Consider the following 22738-nt stretch of genomic DNA (forward strand, 5'->3'; position numbering starts at 1 on the left):
GCCTAGTAAACTGTTCTTTCCTACAAACTGAAAACAAATATAGGCCAATGCATACCAACCTAGCGTATTAAAAATGAACACTCTTTTGGCATGTACTAAGTGCCTATGGACACGGTTTGTATATGTGCAGGGAGCTTTCCATGCACACTCGAGTAAAAATAAAAAAGAACTGAGCCATAATGCCACTGGGCAGCTTACAGCAGCACTGAAATGATAATCAAAGGGTGAAAAGCAATTTTAAATACCTTCAGAATAACCAAGTCGCAATGACTTCTCCTTCCCAACCTTCAGCATCTCCTTGTTTATATCACAGATCACAGCCTTAGAGCCCATCAATGAGCCCTCCTGATGCTGGCTATAAGATTTTGACATGTCCGACCAGGACAGATTTTGTTGATTATCTAGTTTATTACGGCTCATTTTGTCCCTCTGTGCCCGGATATAATTAATAAAGCGAAATGCAACATCTCCTGTAAAAAATAAGACAAAAATGGGATTTTAATGGCAGCTGAAAGACATACAACTATTAGAAGAATGCACCTTTATGCTTATAAACCTTGTACACATATCTATCTATAGTGAATATAGTATATTGAATGTGCTGACAACAAAATCACACAAAAATCATCAATGGAAATCAAATTTATTAACCAATGGAGGCCTGGATTTAGAGTCACCCCCAAAATTAAAGTGGAAAAACACACTACAGGCTGATGCAACTTTGATGTAATGTCCTTAAAACATGTCAAAATGAGGCTCAGTATTGTGTGTGGCCTCCACGTGCCTGTATGACCTCCCTACAATGCCTGAGCATGCTCCTGATGAGGTTGCGGATGGTCTCCTGTGGGATCTCCTCCCAGACCTGGACTAAAGCATCCGCCAACTCCTGGACAGTCTGAGGTGCAACAAGACGTTGGTGGATGGAGCGAGACATGATGTCCCAGATGTGCTCAATTGGATTCAGGTCTGGGGAATGGGCGGGCCAGTCCATAGCTTCAATGCCTTCATCTTGCAGGAACTGCTGACACACTCCAGCCACATGAGCTCTGGCAATGTCCTGCATTAGGAGGAGCCCAGGGCCAACCGCACCTGCATATGGTCTCACAAGGGGTCTGAGGATCTCATCTCAGTACCTAATGGCAGTCAGGCTACCTCTGGCGAGCACATGGAGGGCTGTGCGGCCCTCCAAAGAAATGCCACCCCACACCACTACTGACCCACTACCAAACCGGTCATGCTGAAGGATGTTGCAGGCAGCAGATCGCTCTCCACAGCGTCTCCAGACTCTGTCACATGTGCTCAGTGTAACCCTGCTTTCATCTGTGAAGATCACAGGGAGCCAGTGGCGACTTTGACAATCATGGTGTTCTATGGCAAATGCCAAGCGTCCTGCACGGTGTTGGGCTGTGAGCACAACCCCCATCTGTGGATGTCGGGCCCTCATACCACCCTCATGGAGTCAGTTTCTATCCGTTTGTGCAGACACATGCACATTTGTGGCATGCTGGAGGTCATTTTGCAGAGCTCTGGCAGTGTTCCTCCTTGCACAAAGGTGGAGGTAGCAGTCCTACTGCTGGGTTGTTGCCCTCCTACGGCCCCCTTCGCGTCTCCTGGTGTACTGGCCTGTCTCCTGGTAGCGCCTCCAGCCTCTGGACACTACGATGACAGACACAGCAAACCTTCTTGCCACAGCTCGCATTGATGTGCCATCCTGGATAGCTGCACTACCTGAGCAACTTCTGTGGGTTGTAGAGTCCGTTTCATGCTACCACGAGTGTGAAAGCACAACCAACATTCAAAAGTGACCAAAACATCAGCCAGAAAGCATTGGTACTGAGATGTGGTCTGTGGTCCCCACCTGCAGAACCACTCCTTTATTGAGTGTCTTGATAATTGCCAATAATTTCCATCTATTGTCTATTCCATTTGCAAAACAGCATGTGAAATTGATTGTCAATCAGTGTTGCTTCCTAAGTGGACAGTTTGATTTCACAGAAGTTTGATTTACTTGGGAGTTATATTCTGTTGTTTAAGTGTTCCCTTTATTTTTTTGAGCAGTGTATATAATTTTACTCTAAGCATGCATAAGATTTTACTTGTTTACCATACATAACATGTCTCCTTAGGAAGATTTTCCATTTTTTTACATATATTTTAACGTAGCTATACTTTCCTTAAGGACATGCACAACAAATACAACCGAAAAAGAAAGCAAAGCGCTCTGTCATTGCTCTTCTATGTTGCACTGGCCGCACAGTCTGGCACATTAATCGCCAGTTTCTAAAACATCTTCTGTGCTCAGCCTTTTTTGTAAAATAGTCTGTTATAAATAGAAATCCGAAAGGCAATAAGCGTCACTCACCACCAATGAAAGATCATAAATCATTTCTTTGTTGCAGTTTTACATCATGCCATGGAACAGGAGACACACCTGGCAATAGCCGTTTCACATGAAGCCACTCTTCCTCAACAGCTATTGTCTTTATGCCTCTTTTGTTACTTGGTATGAAGTAAAACTGCAATAAAGAAAAGTCATTTGATTCTACATTGGTGATGACTGCCATTAAATGTCTTTCAGATTTCTACTATCTGCCCCTATTTTATATATATTCTGGATTGCACTTTTGTGGAAAGATTTTTGGTGGGTGCATCCTTACCCTCATCACTGTTTTGCCAATGGATGAATTTCCTAATCTAGAACTGCACTTGTTGCACATAAGACAATGCAACTTTAAATAATGAATTGTACTACCATTCACCGGTCTGAGAAATGCTTATATAGTCTTTTTCACAAATTTTATGGCTCATATGTGATATTAAAGGGCATCTTTAGTTTCACAAGAAAATGACTATAGTACAAGACTCTAAACATTAATATAAAACATTACAATCATCATTTTTCAAAAATACCATTACCAATTTTTGCTGATACCTCACTGTATGGACAGCCTGAAGTCTGTGGGGTTTTTTTCTTTTGGGGTGGGGGGGCATACTAAATTAAGCAGAATCCTTCTCCTGCCACTAGGCTACCATCTTTATTGCAGGACTAAGCATCATAAGATTTTACAGCACTCACTCCCTCACTGAAAAAGTTGACTATACCATAATATGAATCAATTACCTGTTCCTCCTGCTACATCCAATAACTGAATGCCAGGAGTAGGGTTCATATGACGTATCAGCCAGTCCTTCCACAATCGATGAATTCCCAAGCTCATCGAGTCATTCATGACATCATATTTTTTAGCGACACTTTCAAATACATGATACACTAAAAAGAAAACATTAAAATGATATTGGATCATCTGCAGTAATACTTGTGGAATAAATATACCAATATGCCATATTTGATCACATAAAGCTGCATGGAGGAGACAAGTCATCAAACCTAGTGCAGGGTGAACAGAACAGCGCCTAAGGCCTCACTCAGATGTCTGTGATTCATGTACATGCTGCTTCACAGATAGAACACATACCCATTATAATCTAGTCAATGGGCCTGTTCACGTCTTTGTTTTCATTGAGACATGTCCACTTTTGAACAGAGTTAGAGATCAAAATTGTACATTCGAGTCTATGGGTCCGTGAATATCCAAGATTGCAATGTTAAAAATAGATGACATCCATGTGCTATTGGAAGAAGAAGCTTGGCAAAAAAAAAAAATTTTCTTGAGAAAATCGCTCACACTAATCATAAAACCTGACACACTGACCAAAAATACACTGATGCACAATGGCAATATTTCAGCACAAGGGATTAGATAAACTAATTTCTAAGGTGGACAGTCCACAGGAGGCAAGTAGGTGCTATTTGTGCACTAATGTGATTATAATAGATTGTAGCATCGGCGTCTCTGCCTCCTGCCAGGCAGATACGCTGTTCCCCTCACCGCCGCGGTCCTGGTCCGGAGGTGCCTGTGCAAGGTTGTTGTTCCGTGTGCTAACACTTGCTTCAGCCCTCAGGTCCCGCTGCCAGTCAGTCCTGTCTGCCAGTCTGTCTAACAGGCCAGCCCGCCAGTCTGTCTAATAGTTCTGCCCGCCAGTCTGCCAGTTACCTGTCGTGCCCGCCAGCCTGCCTGCCTGGAGCACCTGCCAGTTACCTGCCGTGCACACCAGACTGCCTACCCGGAGCACCTGTCTGGCTATCCGCCGTACCCGCCTGCTTGCCTACCCCAAGTACCTGTCTGACTATCTGCCGTACCAGCCTGCTGATCTACCCGGACCACCCGTCTGCCTTCCTGCCGTGCTCATCCGCTGTACCGGTCAGTTCCTGTCATCTGACCCGTGGGAGTCACCTGCTCTCACACAAGGTCAGTCCCAGAGTGGCACCTGGTTCACCTGCCCGATCCCTCCCTGGTTCACGGAGTTGACTAAGCCGCCGTGTGACCTGGGTCAGGCCGAGTAGGCACTTAGTCACGCCCCTGTGGTCCCTCCTTGCACCGAAGCACAGAGGTTCCACCACCCTGACCCGTAACATAGATCTTAGACATCATTGTGTTTTTTCCATGTTTTGTTTTTTTAATCAAAGAAAGAACAAATACCTATTCTAATCTAAGGTGCTGTTCACATTGCTATGTTTTTCGGGGGCTCTGTCAGCAGATGAAAAATAAAATGGAGGCATATCCATTGGAAAGCACAGAGATGCTATTCACGGTGCAAGTGCTGTCCGTTTTTTAGTGTTTAATGGGTAGGAGAAATTTGGAGGAAGTGCCACTCCCCTTCCTCCTTCTTTGGTTTCCAAGAAGTCAAGTAGGAGTCACCAAAAATTATTATTACCCTTATTCTTGTTATGATTTATACATTCACTCAAGCTCATTCTTCACTATGAGAAGAGAAAGACCGAAACCTCAACCACCACAAGCAAGAGGGGAGGGAATAAATAGGGGTGCCATCATGGATTTCAGGAAAATAAAATTACCGGTAAGTAATTATAATTTTTCCCTTTACCCATGACAGCACCTGAGAGATGACAAAGAAATTCTCTGATAGGGAGGGGGCACCCCTTGTAAAGATCTTACACCCGAAGAAAGTTCCCAAGGACATCTCGATTTAATGGACAGTGCTTAATCCCTTCAAGACATTTGCAGTACATATACATCATGGAAGGGAAGGCCTTCCCAACCAATGCAGTATATGTTCACGTCATGGTGTTCAGCAAACAACACAGCTCCGGGCCAGTTTAACATTACTAACCTGGGCTTTCATGTCAGCCGCCAATACAAGGCTGACATGAACCCCAATCTTATTACCCCACTCGCCACCGCTACATGGCAGTGGGAAGAGCAGAGGCTAAGCGCCAGACTTGGCGCATCTTATGGATGCATCATTTCTGGGACTGCCGAGAGAGTATCCATGGCCCCTTCCCTGGCTATTAATATCAGCCCGCAGCTGTCCGTTTAGCCTTTTCTGGTTAGATTTTATAGGGGTACCCTACGTCAATTTTTTTCTGGGGTCCCCCTGTAATATAGCCAGTAAAGGCTAAGCAAACAGCTGTGGGCTGTTATTAACAGCCAGGGAACATTTTTGGCTAATGGCCCCTTCCCCGGCTACTAATATCAGCTCCCATCGGTCGGATTTCCCTCTACTAGTTATGAAAATGACGCGGGAGCCCACACCATTTTTTTAAATTTTAGGCTATGTGCCCACGATCTAGACGTAGCAGAGCTTTGGATGCAGCATATTTTTGCTGCGTCCTAAACACTGTCAAATTGGTGGTCAAATTTCTGTTGCGGAGACTAGTGACTCCACAAGAGAATTTGACATGCTGCGGTCCTGAAGACACGCCGCATGTCAGTGTCCGCGGGTGATCCGCAGCCTCAGATGCATGCATAGTTGACATGGGACTTCTAGAAATCCCATCCACTATGCTTTAACATCTGGACGCTGCACGTTTCATGCTGCAAAAACACGCAGCTTCAAAGCTGCAGCAGCTCCTGATCATAGGCACATACCCAAACTCACCCACAGCGTGTCAATTTCTGTAGATTTTGACCAATTGAAATGTCATTATATGCAGTGGATCCGAATGTATTGACAACAAAAGTGTGGCATCAGAACACAGTGTTTTGGACACAGCTAAAATACGCTGCGTCCAAAGCGCTGCTGGTTGCTGATCATGGGGACGTAGCGGCTAACAAAACAGCTGTAAGCGGTTATTAATAGCCAGGGAACATGTTTGCCTAATGGCACCTTCCTAGGCTAAAAATAGCTGCTCTCAGCTGCCCCAGAAATGACTTGAATTGAAATGCTAATGAGATTGGGTGTATGGGATTAGCTGACACCTAGCACTTTTGTTTGGTGATGACAAGGTGTCAATCAGACCCTTTCATTACTAAACCTAATTAACGTAAAACACTATTTGAAATACAACAGACATCCTTTAATCACTTAAATTAACCAATATACTCACCCCAGGTCTAACGGTAATCCAAGGGTTAAAGCGATGTCCCTCATTTATTTTTTTCAAATATCTTTATTTAGCTCCAAAAACTGCATAAAAAAAGTGTTTTTTCTGCAACGTTTTTCCTGCCAAGAGATGCAGAAACCTTAAGGAATTTTCTGCATTCAAATTCTGAACGTCTGCACATAGCCTAAGACGCACTTTCCCCCAAAAAATTTAAGAGGAAAATGGAGGTGCGTCTTATAACCTGAATGTAGCTGCGGTGGAGCGGGGTCACAGGAGGCCGGCAGCAGCAGGCGTGGGGCGACGCAGCAGGCCCCGGGCTGGGAGAACAGGGTGTCCTAGCAGTGTGAAGCTGCGGGTGTCAGGGCTTTCAGAAAATGTTGGCAGTGAGCGGAGTCCCTGCACTTTCTATTGATTTCCCTATGGTGGGCTTCGGGAAAATAGCTGCCAGAGGCGGCGCATGCACAGACAGACTCAACGCTACCATAAATTCAAACTATAAGACGGACCACTATTTTATTAAAAATAATATTTTTTTCCCCATTTTCCTCCCCAAAATTTGCTGTGTGAGAGAACAGAATCCATTTTGTTATTGTGGTATCCATTTTGTCTTGTAACTTCTGTGTAGTGGTGATCAAGTAACAGTGATGGGTAGGGAAGTTTCACATTTCTATTCACGCCCCTAAAGTTCCTATTGGCTCATAACTTTTCCTTTGTGACACCATTTAAAGTGTCAACATGTGCTAATAAACCAGAAATCCTGGATACACCATACAAGGCTGTGCTGTATTGATTTCCCGAGCGCTCGTAAAACAAAATCTTCTTAATTTAGAGTTCAAAAGGCTTAGAAGTGAGTGCGTCTTGTGGTCCGATGAGTCTTATAGTTCGCACCTATGTACGAATATGTAATATTTATGTACAATTTACACACATGTAATCCATGTATAGACCTATATACTACATCATACATGTACAAACAGGCACTATATAATAAATGTATGAATCAGATTCCATCCATTCAGCTTTGTCTGGCCCCTGGATACTCTGTAGGCCAGATCTCACCATGCTTCCCCATTTTCAACGGTTTATTTCAGTTGCGTGATATTCATTCCCATACCATGGTGTCCAGCCAACATGCCTTTAGACTCCGGGTTTTTATTTACTATTCTCAGTAGCATCTCCTTTTCTAATTAATTTGCCCTCGTCACCTGTCCAAAATAGGTCAGTTTCTGTCTGATGATCTTGCCTTCCAGGGAAAGTTCTGGGTTTATATGATCAAGAACATCGTTGTTGGTGTTCCTAGCTGTCCATGGGATTTGTAGAAGTCTTCACAAGACGCACAGCTTAAAGGCATCAATTTTTCTTCTGTCTGCTTTTGTGAGTGTCCATTGTCTTAAAGCCAAATGTCAGAATTGGGAACACAATTGCAGTGATCAGTCTATGCTTAATGATGACTGATACATCCTTGTACTTCCATATTGGGTCCATAAAGTGCTAATCAACTATTGATCTGCTGTTGAACCACCACTGTGGTTTTTGAGAGACCAAAGAAAAACCAAGCTGTTGAACTTTATGCGGACTTCCTTAAATGTATGTACAGTCATGGGCAAAAGTTTTTTTTTTTCTTTTAAACAATATCTTTTTATTAGGTTTTTGAAAATAACATCAAAATGTTTACATAACACAAATAAACTGATGTGAACGTACATTGTAAAAGGATAACATAACATACAGGACTAAATAATGCACTAAAATATATCCAGACAACTAGGAAAGTAAGCTCTCCAATTTACTATAAATGTAGGCATCTTACTATTTTTTGGGCAAAAGTTTTGAGACTGACACTAATTTTGGTTTTCACAGTTTGCTGCTTCAGTGGTTTTAGATCTTTTAGGCAGATATTTCTATGGTTACTGAAGAACAATGATAAGCATTTCATAAGTTATAACACTTTTATTGACAAATACATCAAGTTTATGTAAAGAACCAATATTTTCAGTGCTGTCCCTTATTTTACAAAGCTTCAACACTTCACCCTGGCAGCTGGATATCAGCTTCTGGGACAAATCTTAACTGATGGCAATTCATTCTTACCTAATCAGTGCTTGGAGTTTATCACATTTTCTGCGTATTTATTTGTCCACCTGCTTCTTGAGGATTGACCACAGGTTCTCAATGGGATTGAGATCTGAGAATTTTCCTGGACCCAAAATTTAAATGTTTTGTTCACTGAGCCACTTAGTTATCACTTTTGCCTTGTGACATGGTCTCCATCATGCTGGAAAAAAGCATTGTTTATCAGCAAATTGCTCCTGTATGATTGGGAGAAGTTACTCTTGCAGGAGGTTTAGATACCATTCTTTATTCATGGCAGTGTTCTTAGGTAAAATTGTGAGTGAGTCCATTCCCCTGGATGAACAGCAACCCCACACATGAATGGTCTCAGGAGACATGCCTGTTGGCATGATACAGGATATATGACCGCGATCAATCATTCTTCCAGATGTCCCAAATAGTCAGAAGAGGGCTTCATCAGAGAATAGAACTTTCCAGGAAGTACAGGGCTGCAGAGGACCGGGGTAAAGGTATTTACTCTGATGAAATTATTTTCTGTTTTCATTAACTTAATGTATTTGTCAATAAAGTGTAAAAATGTATGAAATGCTTACAATTAGTGTTGAGCGATACCTTCCGATATCGGGAAATATCGGATCGGACCGATACCGAAAAAGTATCTGATATCGCCGATTCCGATACCGGAAACCAATGCAAGTCAATGGGACAGAAATATCGGAATGAAAATAAACCCTTTCTTTCCTTGTAGGTTAATTCTACATGAAGGAAAACAACTAAGAATAATGTAGAATGTATTGGGGGAGGTGGGAGAGACAATAAAGGCATAGAGGTTTAGCCCAATCAAATGGAATAGCAGGAATTAATATTTTTTTTAAGACGTTCTGAGTTACGGAAATATTGACTATGTTAAGTATTTTTATATTTTGTCAGATATTTATGTTTCACTACTTCCATGCTCTTCACCTTGTTTTTTACTTCTCCCACACTTTCTCCTTCATCATCCTCAGCATCAGCATCTTTTTCATCCACTTCTTCTTCATCTTCTTCTTCACCTTCTTCGTATTATTCTTTTTTTTTTACATTCTTCACATTCTACTTCTTCATATTCTTATTTGTGGCAGGCATTCCTGTAGTTGTTATCTCTAAAAGGTTGGACATTACACCTTTCGTTCTGCCCGTCACAAAAGATTTACAACAGGATTTGTCCGCGTTCAGTTTGGCCTGCAGCAGCAGGTCTTTTCCAGGGGCACCACGAGGAGGAACGGACTCACCCCCATACACTGCTTAGTCATCTTCTGCTTATAATTTAGATATTATCTTTTGCTCTGATTTTTAGTCTTATGCTTAATGTTCTTCCGCTTTTTGTTCTGCAGCTTCTTGTATTTCTGCTTCTTGGTTTTCTGTCTCTTGTTCTTCTGCATCTTGATGCTTGTCTTCTCTTCTTTGTCCTCTTGGTCAACTTCTTCAGGGTCATCTTCTTGGTCTTCTTCGGGGTGGTCTTCAGGGTCGTAGTCTTCGGGGATCCTTGTCTTCGGGGTCCTCGTCTTCTTCGGGTTGGTCTTCGAGGTCCTCGTCTTCTTCGGGGTGGTCTTCAGGGTCCTCGTCTTCTTCAGGGTCCTCGTCTTCTTCAGGGTCCTCGTCTTCTTCAGGGTCCTCGTCTTCTTCAGGGTCCTCGTCTTCTTCAGGGTCCTCGTCTTCTTCAGGGTCCTCGTCTTCTTCAGGGTGGTCGTCTTCGGGGTCCTCGTCTTCTTAGGGTTGGTCTTCAGGGTCCTCGTCTTCAGGGTCCTCGTCAGGGAGATCTAGAGTGATTACCAAGAACCATTTCAAAAAGCTTGAACTTGGAAATGTAGCAGAAGGTACAAGAAAGCTGAGGAACTACCGAGGACCAGCTGACGGTACTGGAACCCGGATGGGTAGCAGAAGGTACAAGAGCCAATGGAACTGCCGAAGACCAGCTGACGGTACTGGAACTCGGTTACTAAGCAGGAGGTACCTGTGCCAGAAAGCACTACCAAGGACCAGCAGACGTTGGTGGAACTTGGATACCGAGAAGGAGGCACCTAATCCAAAGGCACTGCCGAGAACCAGCTGACGGTACTGGAACCCGGATGGGTAGCAGAAGGTACCCATGTAAAAAAAAGTTCAAGGCCGCGAGCCGGCCGCAGTTACCAAAACCCACAGTCCTACAGGGGGTGCTTGTCCTATTGGCACTATGGACCAGCCTTCATTGCCAGATCCCGCAGCCCACATAGGAGTCACCTAAACTGCAGGCACCATAGAGTCGGCTAACCCGACCGCAACACGACAGGACAACGCATTGGAGGCAAAGTGACGTTGACACTACCCGGAAACAGCTGGCGTGCTGGAACCAGGCTGGGCAGGAGGGAGTACCCGTGCCAAAGTCACTGCCGAGAACCAGCTGACGGTACTGGAACCCGGATGGGTAGTAGAAGGTACAAGAGCAAATGGAACTACCGAGGACCAGCTGACGGTACTGGAACCCGGATGGGTAGCAGAAGGTACAAGAGCCAATGGAACTGCCGAACACCAGCTGACGGTACTGGAACTCGGTTACTAAGCAGGAGGTACCTGTGCCAGAAAGCACTACCAAGGACCAGCAGACGTTGGTGGAACTTGGATACCGAGAAGGAGGCACCTAATCCAAAGGCACTGCCGAGAACCAGCTGACGGTACTGGAACCCGGATGGGTAGTAGAAGTTACAAGAGCAAATGGAACTGCCGAGAACCAGCTGGCGGTGCTGGAACCCAGGGTGAATACTAAAAACGGAGGAGCCAGAGGTGTAATTGGAGCAAGTTTTAAATCCGTAGTACAGTGGATGTGGACAAAGCAGGAGAATTTGCCGGACACACAGCTGGGGATCAGCTGACGTTACTGAACCCCAATAACACTGGAGCAAGCGTTGACTGTGCAGACGGCACTTCTGAGCAGCAACTAGCGGTATTGGAGCCCAGGGTAAATACTAAAAACGGAGGAGCCAGAGGTGTATTTGGAGGAGGTTTTAAATCCGTAGTACAGTGGATGTGGACAAAGCAGGAGAATTTGCCGGACACACAGCTGGGGATCAGCTGACGTTACTGAACCCCAATAACACTGGAGCAAGCGTTGACTGTGCAGAAGGCACTTCTGAGCAGCAACTAGAGGTATTGGAGCCCAGGGTAAATACTAAAAACGGAGGAGCCAGAGGTGTAATTGGAGAAACTTTCAAATCTGTAGTAGTGAGAATGTGGACAGAGCAGGAGAAATTGCCGTCCGCACAGCAGGGGAACAGCTGACGTTACTGAACCCCAATAACACGGCAGCAAGTGTTGACTGTGCAGACGGCACTTCCGAGCGCCAACTGGCGGTGTTGGAGCTCAGGGATTACAGTTCAGGTGGTAGAAACATGAACAGAACAGGAGACCTGGATACTGTTGCCAACCAATTATTTATTCTGGAAGAGGACTGGCAAATTCATGAGAGATCCAGGCCTTGTTCATTTTGAGAAAAGTAAGCCGGTCAACGTTATCAGAGGATAGTCGCATGCAACGGTCTGTTAGTACACCACCTGCGGCACTAAAGACGCGTTCCGATAATACACTAGCAGCAGGGCAAGCTAGCACCTCCAATGCATACTGACTAAGCTCTGGCCATGTATCCTGCTTACAGACCCAAAACTTGAAGGGAGAAGAGCCGTCTGGGAGTACACTAAGAGGGCAAGACATGTAGTCTGTCACCATCTGACGGAAACGTTGCCTCCTGCTGACTGGAGCCGTCTGTGATGGTGTAGACATTTGTGGCGGCGGGGACACAAAACTTTGCCACATTTCGGCCATAGTGGTCTTGCCTTGTGCTGAGGCGCTGCTTCTGCTCCCTCTTTGTGCAGAGCTTCCTCCACTGCCTCGACGCACTGAGCTGCTTTGTAAAGCACTAGCAGCACTGCTCTCGGTTGGAATGGAGAACATGATGGAATGCACCAGTGCGTCTTGGTACTCCCGCATTTTACGCTCCCGGTTCAACGGTGTTATGAGGCTTTGTAAGTTGTCCCGGTAGCGAGGATCTAGGAGGGTGGACACCCAATAATCAGCCGTGTTGAGAATGTGGGCGATGCGGCGGTCGTTTCTCAGGCACTGCAGCATGAAATCAACCATGTGCTGCAGACTGCCAACTGGCCAAGAAACACTGTCCCCTGCTTGAGGTGTGATCTCTGCCTGCTCTGCATCACCCCACCCTCGCTCTAGATACTGACTACTAGAGCATTGTGTACCTCCCTCCTCTGGACAGATGTCTTCCTCATCCATTGACTCCTCCTCATCCTCCTCACAAAGTGTCCCCTGCCTAGGCCTTTGTGAGGAACCACGTTGCGCAGACTGTAGAGAAGCAGATGGCATTTGTGACTCCTCATCCTCCACCTCTTCCAAAACCTCGTCCCTTAGTGCTTGCAGTGTTTTTTCAAGCAGGCAGATAAGGGGGATAGTCATGCTGACTAGTGCATCATCTGCACTCGCCATCCGCGTGGAATAATCGAAGGCACGCAAAACGTGGCAAATGTCCTTCATAGAGGCCCACTCAGTGGTGGTGAAGTGTGAACGGCGCGCACTGCGACTTCTTTGCGCCTGCTGCAGCTGGTACTCCATTACTGCTGCCTGCTGCTCACACAACCTCTCCAACATATGTAACGTTGAATTCCACCTGGTGGGTAGGTCACATATGATGCGATGTTCCGGAAGACGTAACCGGCGCTGCAGAGCTGCAATGCGTGATCTTGCATTGCTGGAACGCCGCAAGTGAGCGCACTCTATGCGGACCTTGTGAAGCAGTGCATCAAGATCCGGATAGTCCCTCAAAAAACTCTGCACGACCAAGTTGAGCACATGTGCCAGACATGGGATGTGAGTGAGGTTGCCTAGGCCCAGAGCTGCCACCAGATTTCGGCCATTGTCACACACTACCATGCCTGGCTGGAGATTCGCTGGCACAAACCACACGTCGCTCTGCTGCTTGATGGCATTCCAGAGCTCCTGCGCTGTGTGGCTTCGATTCCCCAAAGAAATTAATTTTAATACGGCCTGTTGACGTTTGGCCACGGCTGTGCTCATATCGGTCATCATAACAGGTAACCGTTCACGGGTCGATGTGGAGGTAGACCGTGACGGCTCCTACAGCGCTGATTCAGAGGAACTGGAGTATGAGGAGGAGTCAATGTGTACAGACTGGATTCCTGCAATCCTTGGAGTTGGCAGAACACGTACAGCGCCACTCTCAAGATTTGTACCCGGCTCCACAACATTTACCCAATGGGCAGTGAGGGAAAGGTATCGTCCCTGTCCATGCTTACTGGTCCAAGCATAGGTGGTCAGGTGGACCTTGCTACTGACGGCGTTTTGTAGCGAATGTTTAATTTTTCCCTCCACATGATGTTGCAGGGCAGGGACGGCTTGCCTGCTGAAATAAAAGCGGCTGGGCACGTTGTATTGTGGGACTGCCAATGCCATAAAGTTACGGAATGTGTCAGTCTCCACCAGCCTGAATGATAGCATTTCAAGGGCCAGTAGTTTAGCAATGCCAGCATTCAGAGCCTGTGCTCGGGGGGGGTTTGCCGAGTATGGGCGCCTTTTCTCCCATGCCTGTGCCAACGATGGCTGTAGACTGGCCTGGGAGTGTGAGGATGACTGGGAAAGTGGTGCTGTGGGTGGAATTACACTGTGTCTCTGTACAACAGTGCCAGAGATTCTTCCATGGCGATCCTGTGAGGAAGCCGAACCAGCTGTGTGTGAGCTGGAGGAAGAGGCTACAACACGAGCTGAAGAGGTGGTAGGTGGCGCTGTAGGTAGGCCTAGGTCTTCAGTGTGTTTTTGTAACTCCACCACGTGCTTGGTCCGCACATGTTTCCACATATTTGTGGTATTGAGGTTGCTGACACTTTTCCCTCTTTTCACCTTCTGATTACACAGCTTGCATTTGACAAAGCAAATGTCATCTGCAACTGTGTCAAAAAAAGGACCAGGCACTGCAAGTCTTGGGAGCGCCCGCTTTGGATTTTGGAAGAGCCATGCTCCTAATGGGTGCCGAAGTGGAGGCTACAGGCAACCAAGTCTGCCCCCTCCCTCTCCCTCCTTTTTGGGCCGTTCGGGGAATCTCTTCCTCAGAGCTGCTCCCACCACCTTCCTGTCCCTCACGCCATGATGGGTCAAGGACCTCATCATCTACACCACCCTCTTCAAACAACTGCTTCTCCTGGGTAGTCTCGACAGCACAGTACGCACCAGAAAGTGGCACCTGAGTCTCATCATCAGATGCGTACTGAGGTGTGCTGCTGACCATAGGCACTGGCCCACCCGCCTCTTCAGATTCAGAGAGACAAAACGGTTGCGCATCACTGCATACTACCTCTTCTTCAAATTCTAGAATTCTGCTTGGCTGGCCCCCTCTTTCCAAGCCAAGAGATTCAGAGAACAGAAGTAGAGATGGCTCCTGTCCAGGGCTCTCTGACTGCCTGGGCAATTTGGCAGGTGGTGAAGAGATAGATGGGTGCGCTTCAGTGCTCAGGACCTGAGAGGATCTGGAACTAATTGAAGTCGATGCGTTAGCTGCCATCCATCCGACAACGGCTTCAATTTGGTCCTCGCGCAGCAGTGGGGTACGGCTAGCTCCTACAAAGCTGCGCATAAAGGACTGTTCCCTGGTAAAACTGGGGGATGCTGAGTCACTGGTGCCCGCAGCAGGCACAGAATCCCCACGTCCTCTCCCTGCAGGCACAGAATCCTCACGTCCTCTCCCTGCAGAAACTCCATGCCCACGACCACATGCCTTACTCATCTTGGTAGACTGATAAAGATAGGCAGAAAAGTGCTAAGGGCTTAGTGTGCTTATTCCTGAACAGCTGCTAACAGGTATAAGAAACACTAATTTTATAAAGTGTGGACTAGACTTTAATATGAGCTATTGTGGCCTACACAACTGTAAAGTGGAGTGTTTGGTGAACTTTATTTAGGTTTTTTTTGTCACAAAAAGACACTGGATGTGCCTAAAGATGTAATAACGATAGTATCACAAACTTTTTGTAGCTATTACAATGTAGGAAGGTAACCTACAATGCAATAGATGAGGCTGCAAAAAATAGGCTAATACTAATCTGGCTGGGGCTGCAGGGCCCAATGCTGCAGAAAGGCTCCTCTATCTACTCCTATATAGTGTGTTTGGAACCAATTTAGCTGAATACGGATGGAACCACCACACTAATAGGAGATATCAGGAAAAATTATGAATTGGCAATAAAGGACAATGTATGAGGCAGTGACACACACTGAGTGCACTACAACCAGACGTGGTTGAAGCACACACTACAGGGTGAGCTGCACTCACACACAGAGACCTTGCAGAAAGCGGTGAACAGCACAGAGAACTGTGCACTAGCACTGCAAGGCACAGCGATTTATAAAGTAGCTTGGGTAAAGCAGAATAGACCAAATAGGTAGCTAAAACTGTCCCTCAGAACAACAGCGTCCTATCCCTAACTGAATTCACAGCAGAGTGAGCTCAAAATGGCGGCGGCGGCTTTTATAGTGCATCATGACATCATGTCAGCAGCCAATCACAGCCATGCCATTAGTTAAGATGCCTACATGCCTAACAGGATGTGCCCACACTTCTTAGGATCCTCATTGGCTGAATAAAATGAAAATGGCTCATTGCATTATGGGAACTTCCGATTCCGGTATACGATATTGCAAAAGTATCGGAATTAAGTATCGGAATTCCGATACCGCGAATATTGGCCGATACCCGATATTTCAGTATCGGAATGCTCAACACTACTTATAATTGTACTTCAGTGACCATAGAAGCATCTGACTACAAGATTGAAAAATACTGAAGTAGCAAAATTGTGTGAAAACCAAAATGTGTCAATCTCAAAACTTTTGACCACAACTGTACAGGTTATCTACTATATACACACAAGTATACACCTAGAAACGACAAAATATATGCACTATATAGTCGATGCATACATCTATATATAAATGTATGAACCTATATACCATGTAGACATATATACACCTATGTACTACATACACCTACACACTATATTACATATATGTACATCTATATACTGTATAGACATGCATACGCCTATATACACCCGTAGATGCTCTAGACATACATATGCCTATATACACTCCCTACGTGCTATAGACATGCATACGCCTATATACACCCCCTACGTGCTATAGACATGCATACGCCTATATACACCCCCTACGTGCTATAGACATGCATACGCCTATATACACCCCCTACTTGCTATAGACATGCATACGCCTATATACACCCCCTACTTGCTATAGACATGCATACACCTATATACACCCCCTACTTGCTATAGACATGCATACGCCTATATACACTCCCTACATGCTATAGACATGCATATGCCTATATACACCACCTACATGCTAATGACATGCATACCCTATATACACCCCTACATGCTATAGACATGCATATGTCTATATACACCCCCTACATGCTATAGACATGCATACCCTATATACACTCCCTATATGCTATAGACATGCATACCCTATATACACCCCCTACATGCTATAGACATGCATACCCTATATACACCCCCTACATGCTATAGACATGCATACCCTATATACACCCCCTACATGCTATAGACATGCATACCCTATATACACCCCCTACATGCTATAGACATGCATACCCTATATACACTCCCTACATGCTATAGACATGCATACCCTATATACACCCCCTACATGCTATAGTCATGCATATGCCTATATACACCCCCTACATGCTATAGACATGCATATGCCTATATACACCCCCTACATGCTATAGACATGCATATGCCTATATACACCCCCTACATGCTATAGACATGCATATGCCTATATACACCCCCTACATGCTATAGACATGCATATGCCTATATACACCCCCTACATGCTATAGACATGCATATGCCTATATACACCCCCTACATGCTATAGACATGCATATGCCTATATACACCCCCTACATGCTATAGACATGCATATGCCTATATACACCCCCTACATGCTATAGACATGCATATGCCTATATACACCCCCTACATGCTATAGACATGCATATGCCTATATACACCCCCTACATGCTATAGACATGCATACCCTATATACACCCCCTACATACTATAGACATGCATACCCTATACACACCCCCTACATGCTATAGACATGCATATGCCTATATGCACCCCCTACATGCTATAGACATGCATATGCCTATATACACCCCCTACATGCTATAGACATGCATATGCCTATATACACCCCCTACATGCTATAGACATGCATATGCCTATATACACCCCCTACATGCTATAGACACGCATACCCTATATACACCCCCTACATGCTATAGACACGCATACCCTATATACACCCCCTACATGCTATAGACACGCATACCCTATATACACCCCCTACATGCTATAGACACGCATACCCTATATACACCCCCTACATGCTATAGACACGCATACCCTATATACACCCCCTACATGCTATAGACACGCATACCCTATATACACCCCCTACATGCTATAGACACGCATACCCTATATACACCCCTACATACTATAGCCATGCATACCCTATATACACCCCTACATACTATAGCCACGCATACCCCTGTATACACCCCTACATACTATAGCCATGCATACCCCTATATACACCCTTACATACTATAGCCATACATACCCCTATATACACCCCTACATACTATAGCCATGCATACCCTATATACACCCCTACATACTATAGCCAAGCATACCCCTAAATACACCCCTACATACTATAGCCATGTATACCCCTATATACACCCCTACATACTATAGCCATGTATAATCCTAAATACTATAGCCATGTATACCCCTATATACACCCCTATATACTATAGCCATGCATACCCCTATATACACCCCTACATACTATAGCCATGTATACCCCTATATACTATATAGCCATGTATACCCCTATATACACCCCTACATACTATAGCCATGCATACCCCTATATACACCCCTACATACTATAGCCATGTATACCCCTATATACACCCCTACATACTATAGCCATGTATACCCTATATACACCCCTACATACTATAGCCACGTATACCCTATATACACCCCTACATACTATAGCCACGTATACCCTACATACTATAGCCACGCATACCCTATATACACCCCTACATACTATAGCCACGCATACCCTATATACACCCCTACATACTATAGCCACGCATACCCTATATACACCCCTACATACTATAGCCACGTATACCCTATATACACCCCTACATACTATAGCCACGTATACCCTATATACACCCCTACATACTATAGCCACGTATACCCTATATACACCCCTACATACTATAGCCACGCATACCCTATATACACCCCTACATACTATAGCCACGCATACCCTATATACACCCCTACATACTATAGCCACGCATACCCTATATACACCCCTACATACTATAGCCACGCATACCCTATATACACCCCTACATACTATAGCCACGCATACCCTATATACACCCCTACATACTATAGCCACGCATACCCTATATACACCCCTACATACTATAGCCACGCATACCCTATATACACCCCTACATACTATAGCCATGCATACCCTATATACACCCCTACATACTATAGCCATGCATACCCTATATACACCCCTACATACTATAGCCATGCATACCCTATATACACCCCTACATACTATAGCCATGCATACCCTATATACACCCCTACATACTATAGCCATGCATACCCTATATACACCTCTACATACTATAGCTATGTATACCCTATATACACCCCTACATACTATAGCCATGCATACCCTATATACACCTCTACATACTATAGCCATGTATACCCTATATACACCCCTACATACTATAGCCACGTATACCCTATATACACCCCTACATACTATAGCCACGTATACCCTATATACACCCCTACATACTATAGCCACGCATACCCTATATACACCCCTACATACTATAGCCACGCATACCCTATATACACCCCTACATACTATAGCCATGCATACCCTATATACACCCCGACATACTATAGCCACGTATACCCTATATACACCCCTACATACTATAGCCACGCATACCCTATATACACCCCTATATACTATAGCCATGTATACCCTACAGTGCTGGCCAAAAGTATTGGCACCCCTGAAATTCTGTCAGATAATACTCAGTTTCTTCCTGAAAATGATTGCAATAACAAATTCTTTGGTATTATTCTCTTCATTTAATTTGTCTTCAATGAAAAAAAACACAAAAAGAATTGTCCTAAAGCCAAATTGGATATAATTCCACACCAAACCTAAAAAAAAGGGGGTGGACAAAAGTATTGGCACCCTTTGAAAAATCATGTGATGCTTCTCTAATTTGTGTAATTAACAGCACCTGTAACTTACCTGTGGCACCTAACAGGTGTTGGCAATAACTAAATCACACTTGCAGCCAGTTAACATGGATTAAAGTTGACTCAACCTCTGTCCTGTGTGTACCACATTGAGCATGGAGAAAAGAAAGAAGACCAAAGAACTGTCTGAGGACTTGAGAAACCAAATTGTGAGGAAGCATGAGCAATCTCAAGGCTACAAGTCCATCTCCAAAGACCTGAATGTTCCTGTGTCTTCTGTGCGCAGTGTCATCAAGAAGTTTAAAGCCCATGGCACTATGGCTAACCTCCCTAGATGTGGACGGAAAAGAAAAATTGACGAGAGATTTCAACACAAGATTGTGCGGATGGTGGATAAAGAACCTCGACTAACATCCAAACAAGTTCAAGCTGCCCTGCAGTCCGAGGGTACAACAGTGTCAACCCATTCTTTCCGTCGGCGTCTGAATGAAAAGGGGCTGTATGGTAGGATACCCAGGGAGACCCCACTTCTTACCCCGAGACATAAAAATGCCAGGCTGAAGTTTGCCAAAACTTACCTGAGAAAGCCTAAAACGTTTTGGAAGAATGTTCTCTGGTCAGATGAGACAAAAGTAGAGCTTTTTGGGAAAAAGCATCAACATAGAGTGTACAGGAAAAAAAAAAAAAGAGGCATTCAAAGAAAAGAACACGGTCCCTACAGTCAAACATGGCGGAGGTTCCCTGATGTTTTGGGGTTGCTTTGCTGCCTCTGGCACTGGACTGCTTGACCGTGTGCATGGCATTATGAAGTCTGAAGACTACCAACAAATTTTGCAGCATAATGTAGGGCCCAGTGTGAGAAAGCTGGGTCTCCCTCAGAGGTCATGGGTCTTCCAGCAGGACAATGACCCAAAACACACTTCCAAAAGCACTATAAAATGGTTTTAGAGAAAGCACTGGAGACTTCTAAGGTGGCCAGCAATGAGTCCAGACCTGAATCCCATAGAACACCTGTGGAGAGATCGCAAAATGGCAGTTTGAAGAAGGCACCCTTCAAATATCAGGGACCTGGAGCAGTTTGCCAAAGAAGAATGGTCTACAATTCCAGCAGAGCATTGTAAGAAACTCATTGATGGTTACCGGAAGCGGTTGTTCGCAGTTATTTTGGCTAAAGGTTGTGCAACCAAGTATTAGGCTGAGGGTGCCAATACTTTTGTCCGGCCCTTTTTTGGAGTTTTGTGTGAAATGATCAATGATTTGATTTTTGCTTCATTCTCTTTTGTATTTTTTCCTTGCAAGCAAATTAAATGAAGAGAATAATACCAAAGAATTTGTGATTGCAATCATTGTCAGGAAGAAACTGAGTATTATCTGACAGAATTGCAGGGGTGCCAATACTTTTGGCCACCACTGTATATACACCCCTACATACTATAGCCATGCATACCCTATATACACCCCTACATACTATAGCCATGCATACCCTATATACACCCCTACATACTATAGCCATGCATACCCTATATACACCCCTACATACTATAGCCATGCATACCCTATATACACCCCTACATGCTATAGCCATGCATACCCTATATACACCCCTACATGCTATAGCCATGCATACCCTATATACACCCCTACATACTATAGCCATGTATACCCTATATACACCCCTACATACTATAGCCATGTATACCCTATATACACCCCTACATACTATAGCCATGTATACCCTATATACACCCCTACATACTATAGCCACGCATACCCCTGTATACACCCCTACATACTATAGCCACGCATACCCCTGTATACACCCCTACATACTATAGCCACGCATACCCCTGTATACACCCCTACATACTATAGCCACGCATACCCCTGTATACACCCTTACATACTATAGCCACGCATACCCCTATATACACCCCTACATACTATAGCCATGCATACCCCTATATACAGTGCCTACAAGTAGTATTCAACCCCCTGCAGATTTAGCTGGTTGACACATGCGGAATTAACTTGGCATTGTGACATTTGTACTGTAGATCAGCCTGGAAGTGGGAAATGCACTGCAGCAAATTTTTTTTTTTTTTTTTTTTTTTTAAAAACGTTAAAAGTTAATTCAGAGTGTCATTTATTATTCAACCCCTCAAACCACAAGAATTCTGTTTGGTCCCCCTAAAGTATTAAGAAGTAGTTCAGGCACCAAGAATAATGAGCTTCACATGTGTGGATTAAAGATCTCTTTTGCCAGCCTTTTCTGACTATTTAAGACCCTCCCCAAACTTGTGAACAGCACTCAGACATGGTCAGCATGGGAAAGACAAAGGAGCATTCCAAGGCCATCAGAGACAAGATCGTGGAGGGTCACAAGGCTGGCAAGGGGTACAAAACCCTTTCCAAGGTGTTGGGCCTACCTGTCTCCACTGTTGGGAGCATCATCCGTAAGTGGAAGGCTTATGGAACTACTGTTAGCCTTCCACGGCCTGGACAGCCTTTGAAAGTGTCCTCCCGTGCCGAGGCCAGGCTTGTCCGAAGAGTCAAGGCTAACCCAAGGACAACAAGGAAGGAGCTCCGGGAAGATCTCATGGCAGTGGGGACATTGGTTTCAGTCAATACCATAAGTAACGTACTCCACCGCAATGGTCTCCGTTCCAGACGAGCCTGTATGGTACCTTTACTTTCAAAGCGTCATGTCAAGGCTCGTCTACAGTTTGCTCATGATCACTTGGAGGACTCTGAGACAGACTGGTTCAAG

General features: G+C 44.9%; 1 protein-coding gene across 1 annotated transcript in view; it reads right to left on the reverse strand.

Annotated features, from left to right (window-relative positions):
• Positions 1 to 22738, reverse strand: part of COQ5 (coenzyme Q5, methyltransferase) — a 59856-nt gene that overhangs the window by 35029 nt on the left and 2089 nt on the right. The window contains exons 2-3 of the mRNA XM_073673511.1: positions 3122 to 3271; positions 246 to 470 (exon numbers count right to left, since the gene is read on the reverse strand). Of these exons, the coding sequence (XP_073529612.1) occupies positions 246 to 470; positions 3122 to 3271 (375 nt within the window). The remainder of the gene's footprint in view (positions 1 to 245; positions 471 to 3121; positions 3272 to 22738) is intronic.

This window comes from Phyllobates terribilis, unplaced genomic scaffold (genome assembly GCF_046119375.1).
Source record: "Phyllobates terribilis strain yellow unplaced genomic scaffold, ASM4611937v1 Scaffold_1__5_contigs__length_1240528914, whole genome shotgun sequence".
Classification (NCBI taxonomy): Eukaryota; Metazoa; Chordata; class Amphibia; order Anura; family Dendrobatidae; genus Phyllobates; species Phyllobates terribilis.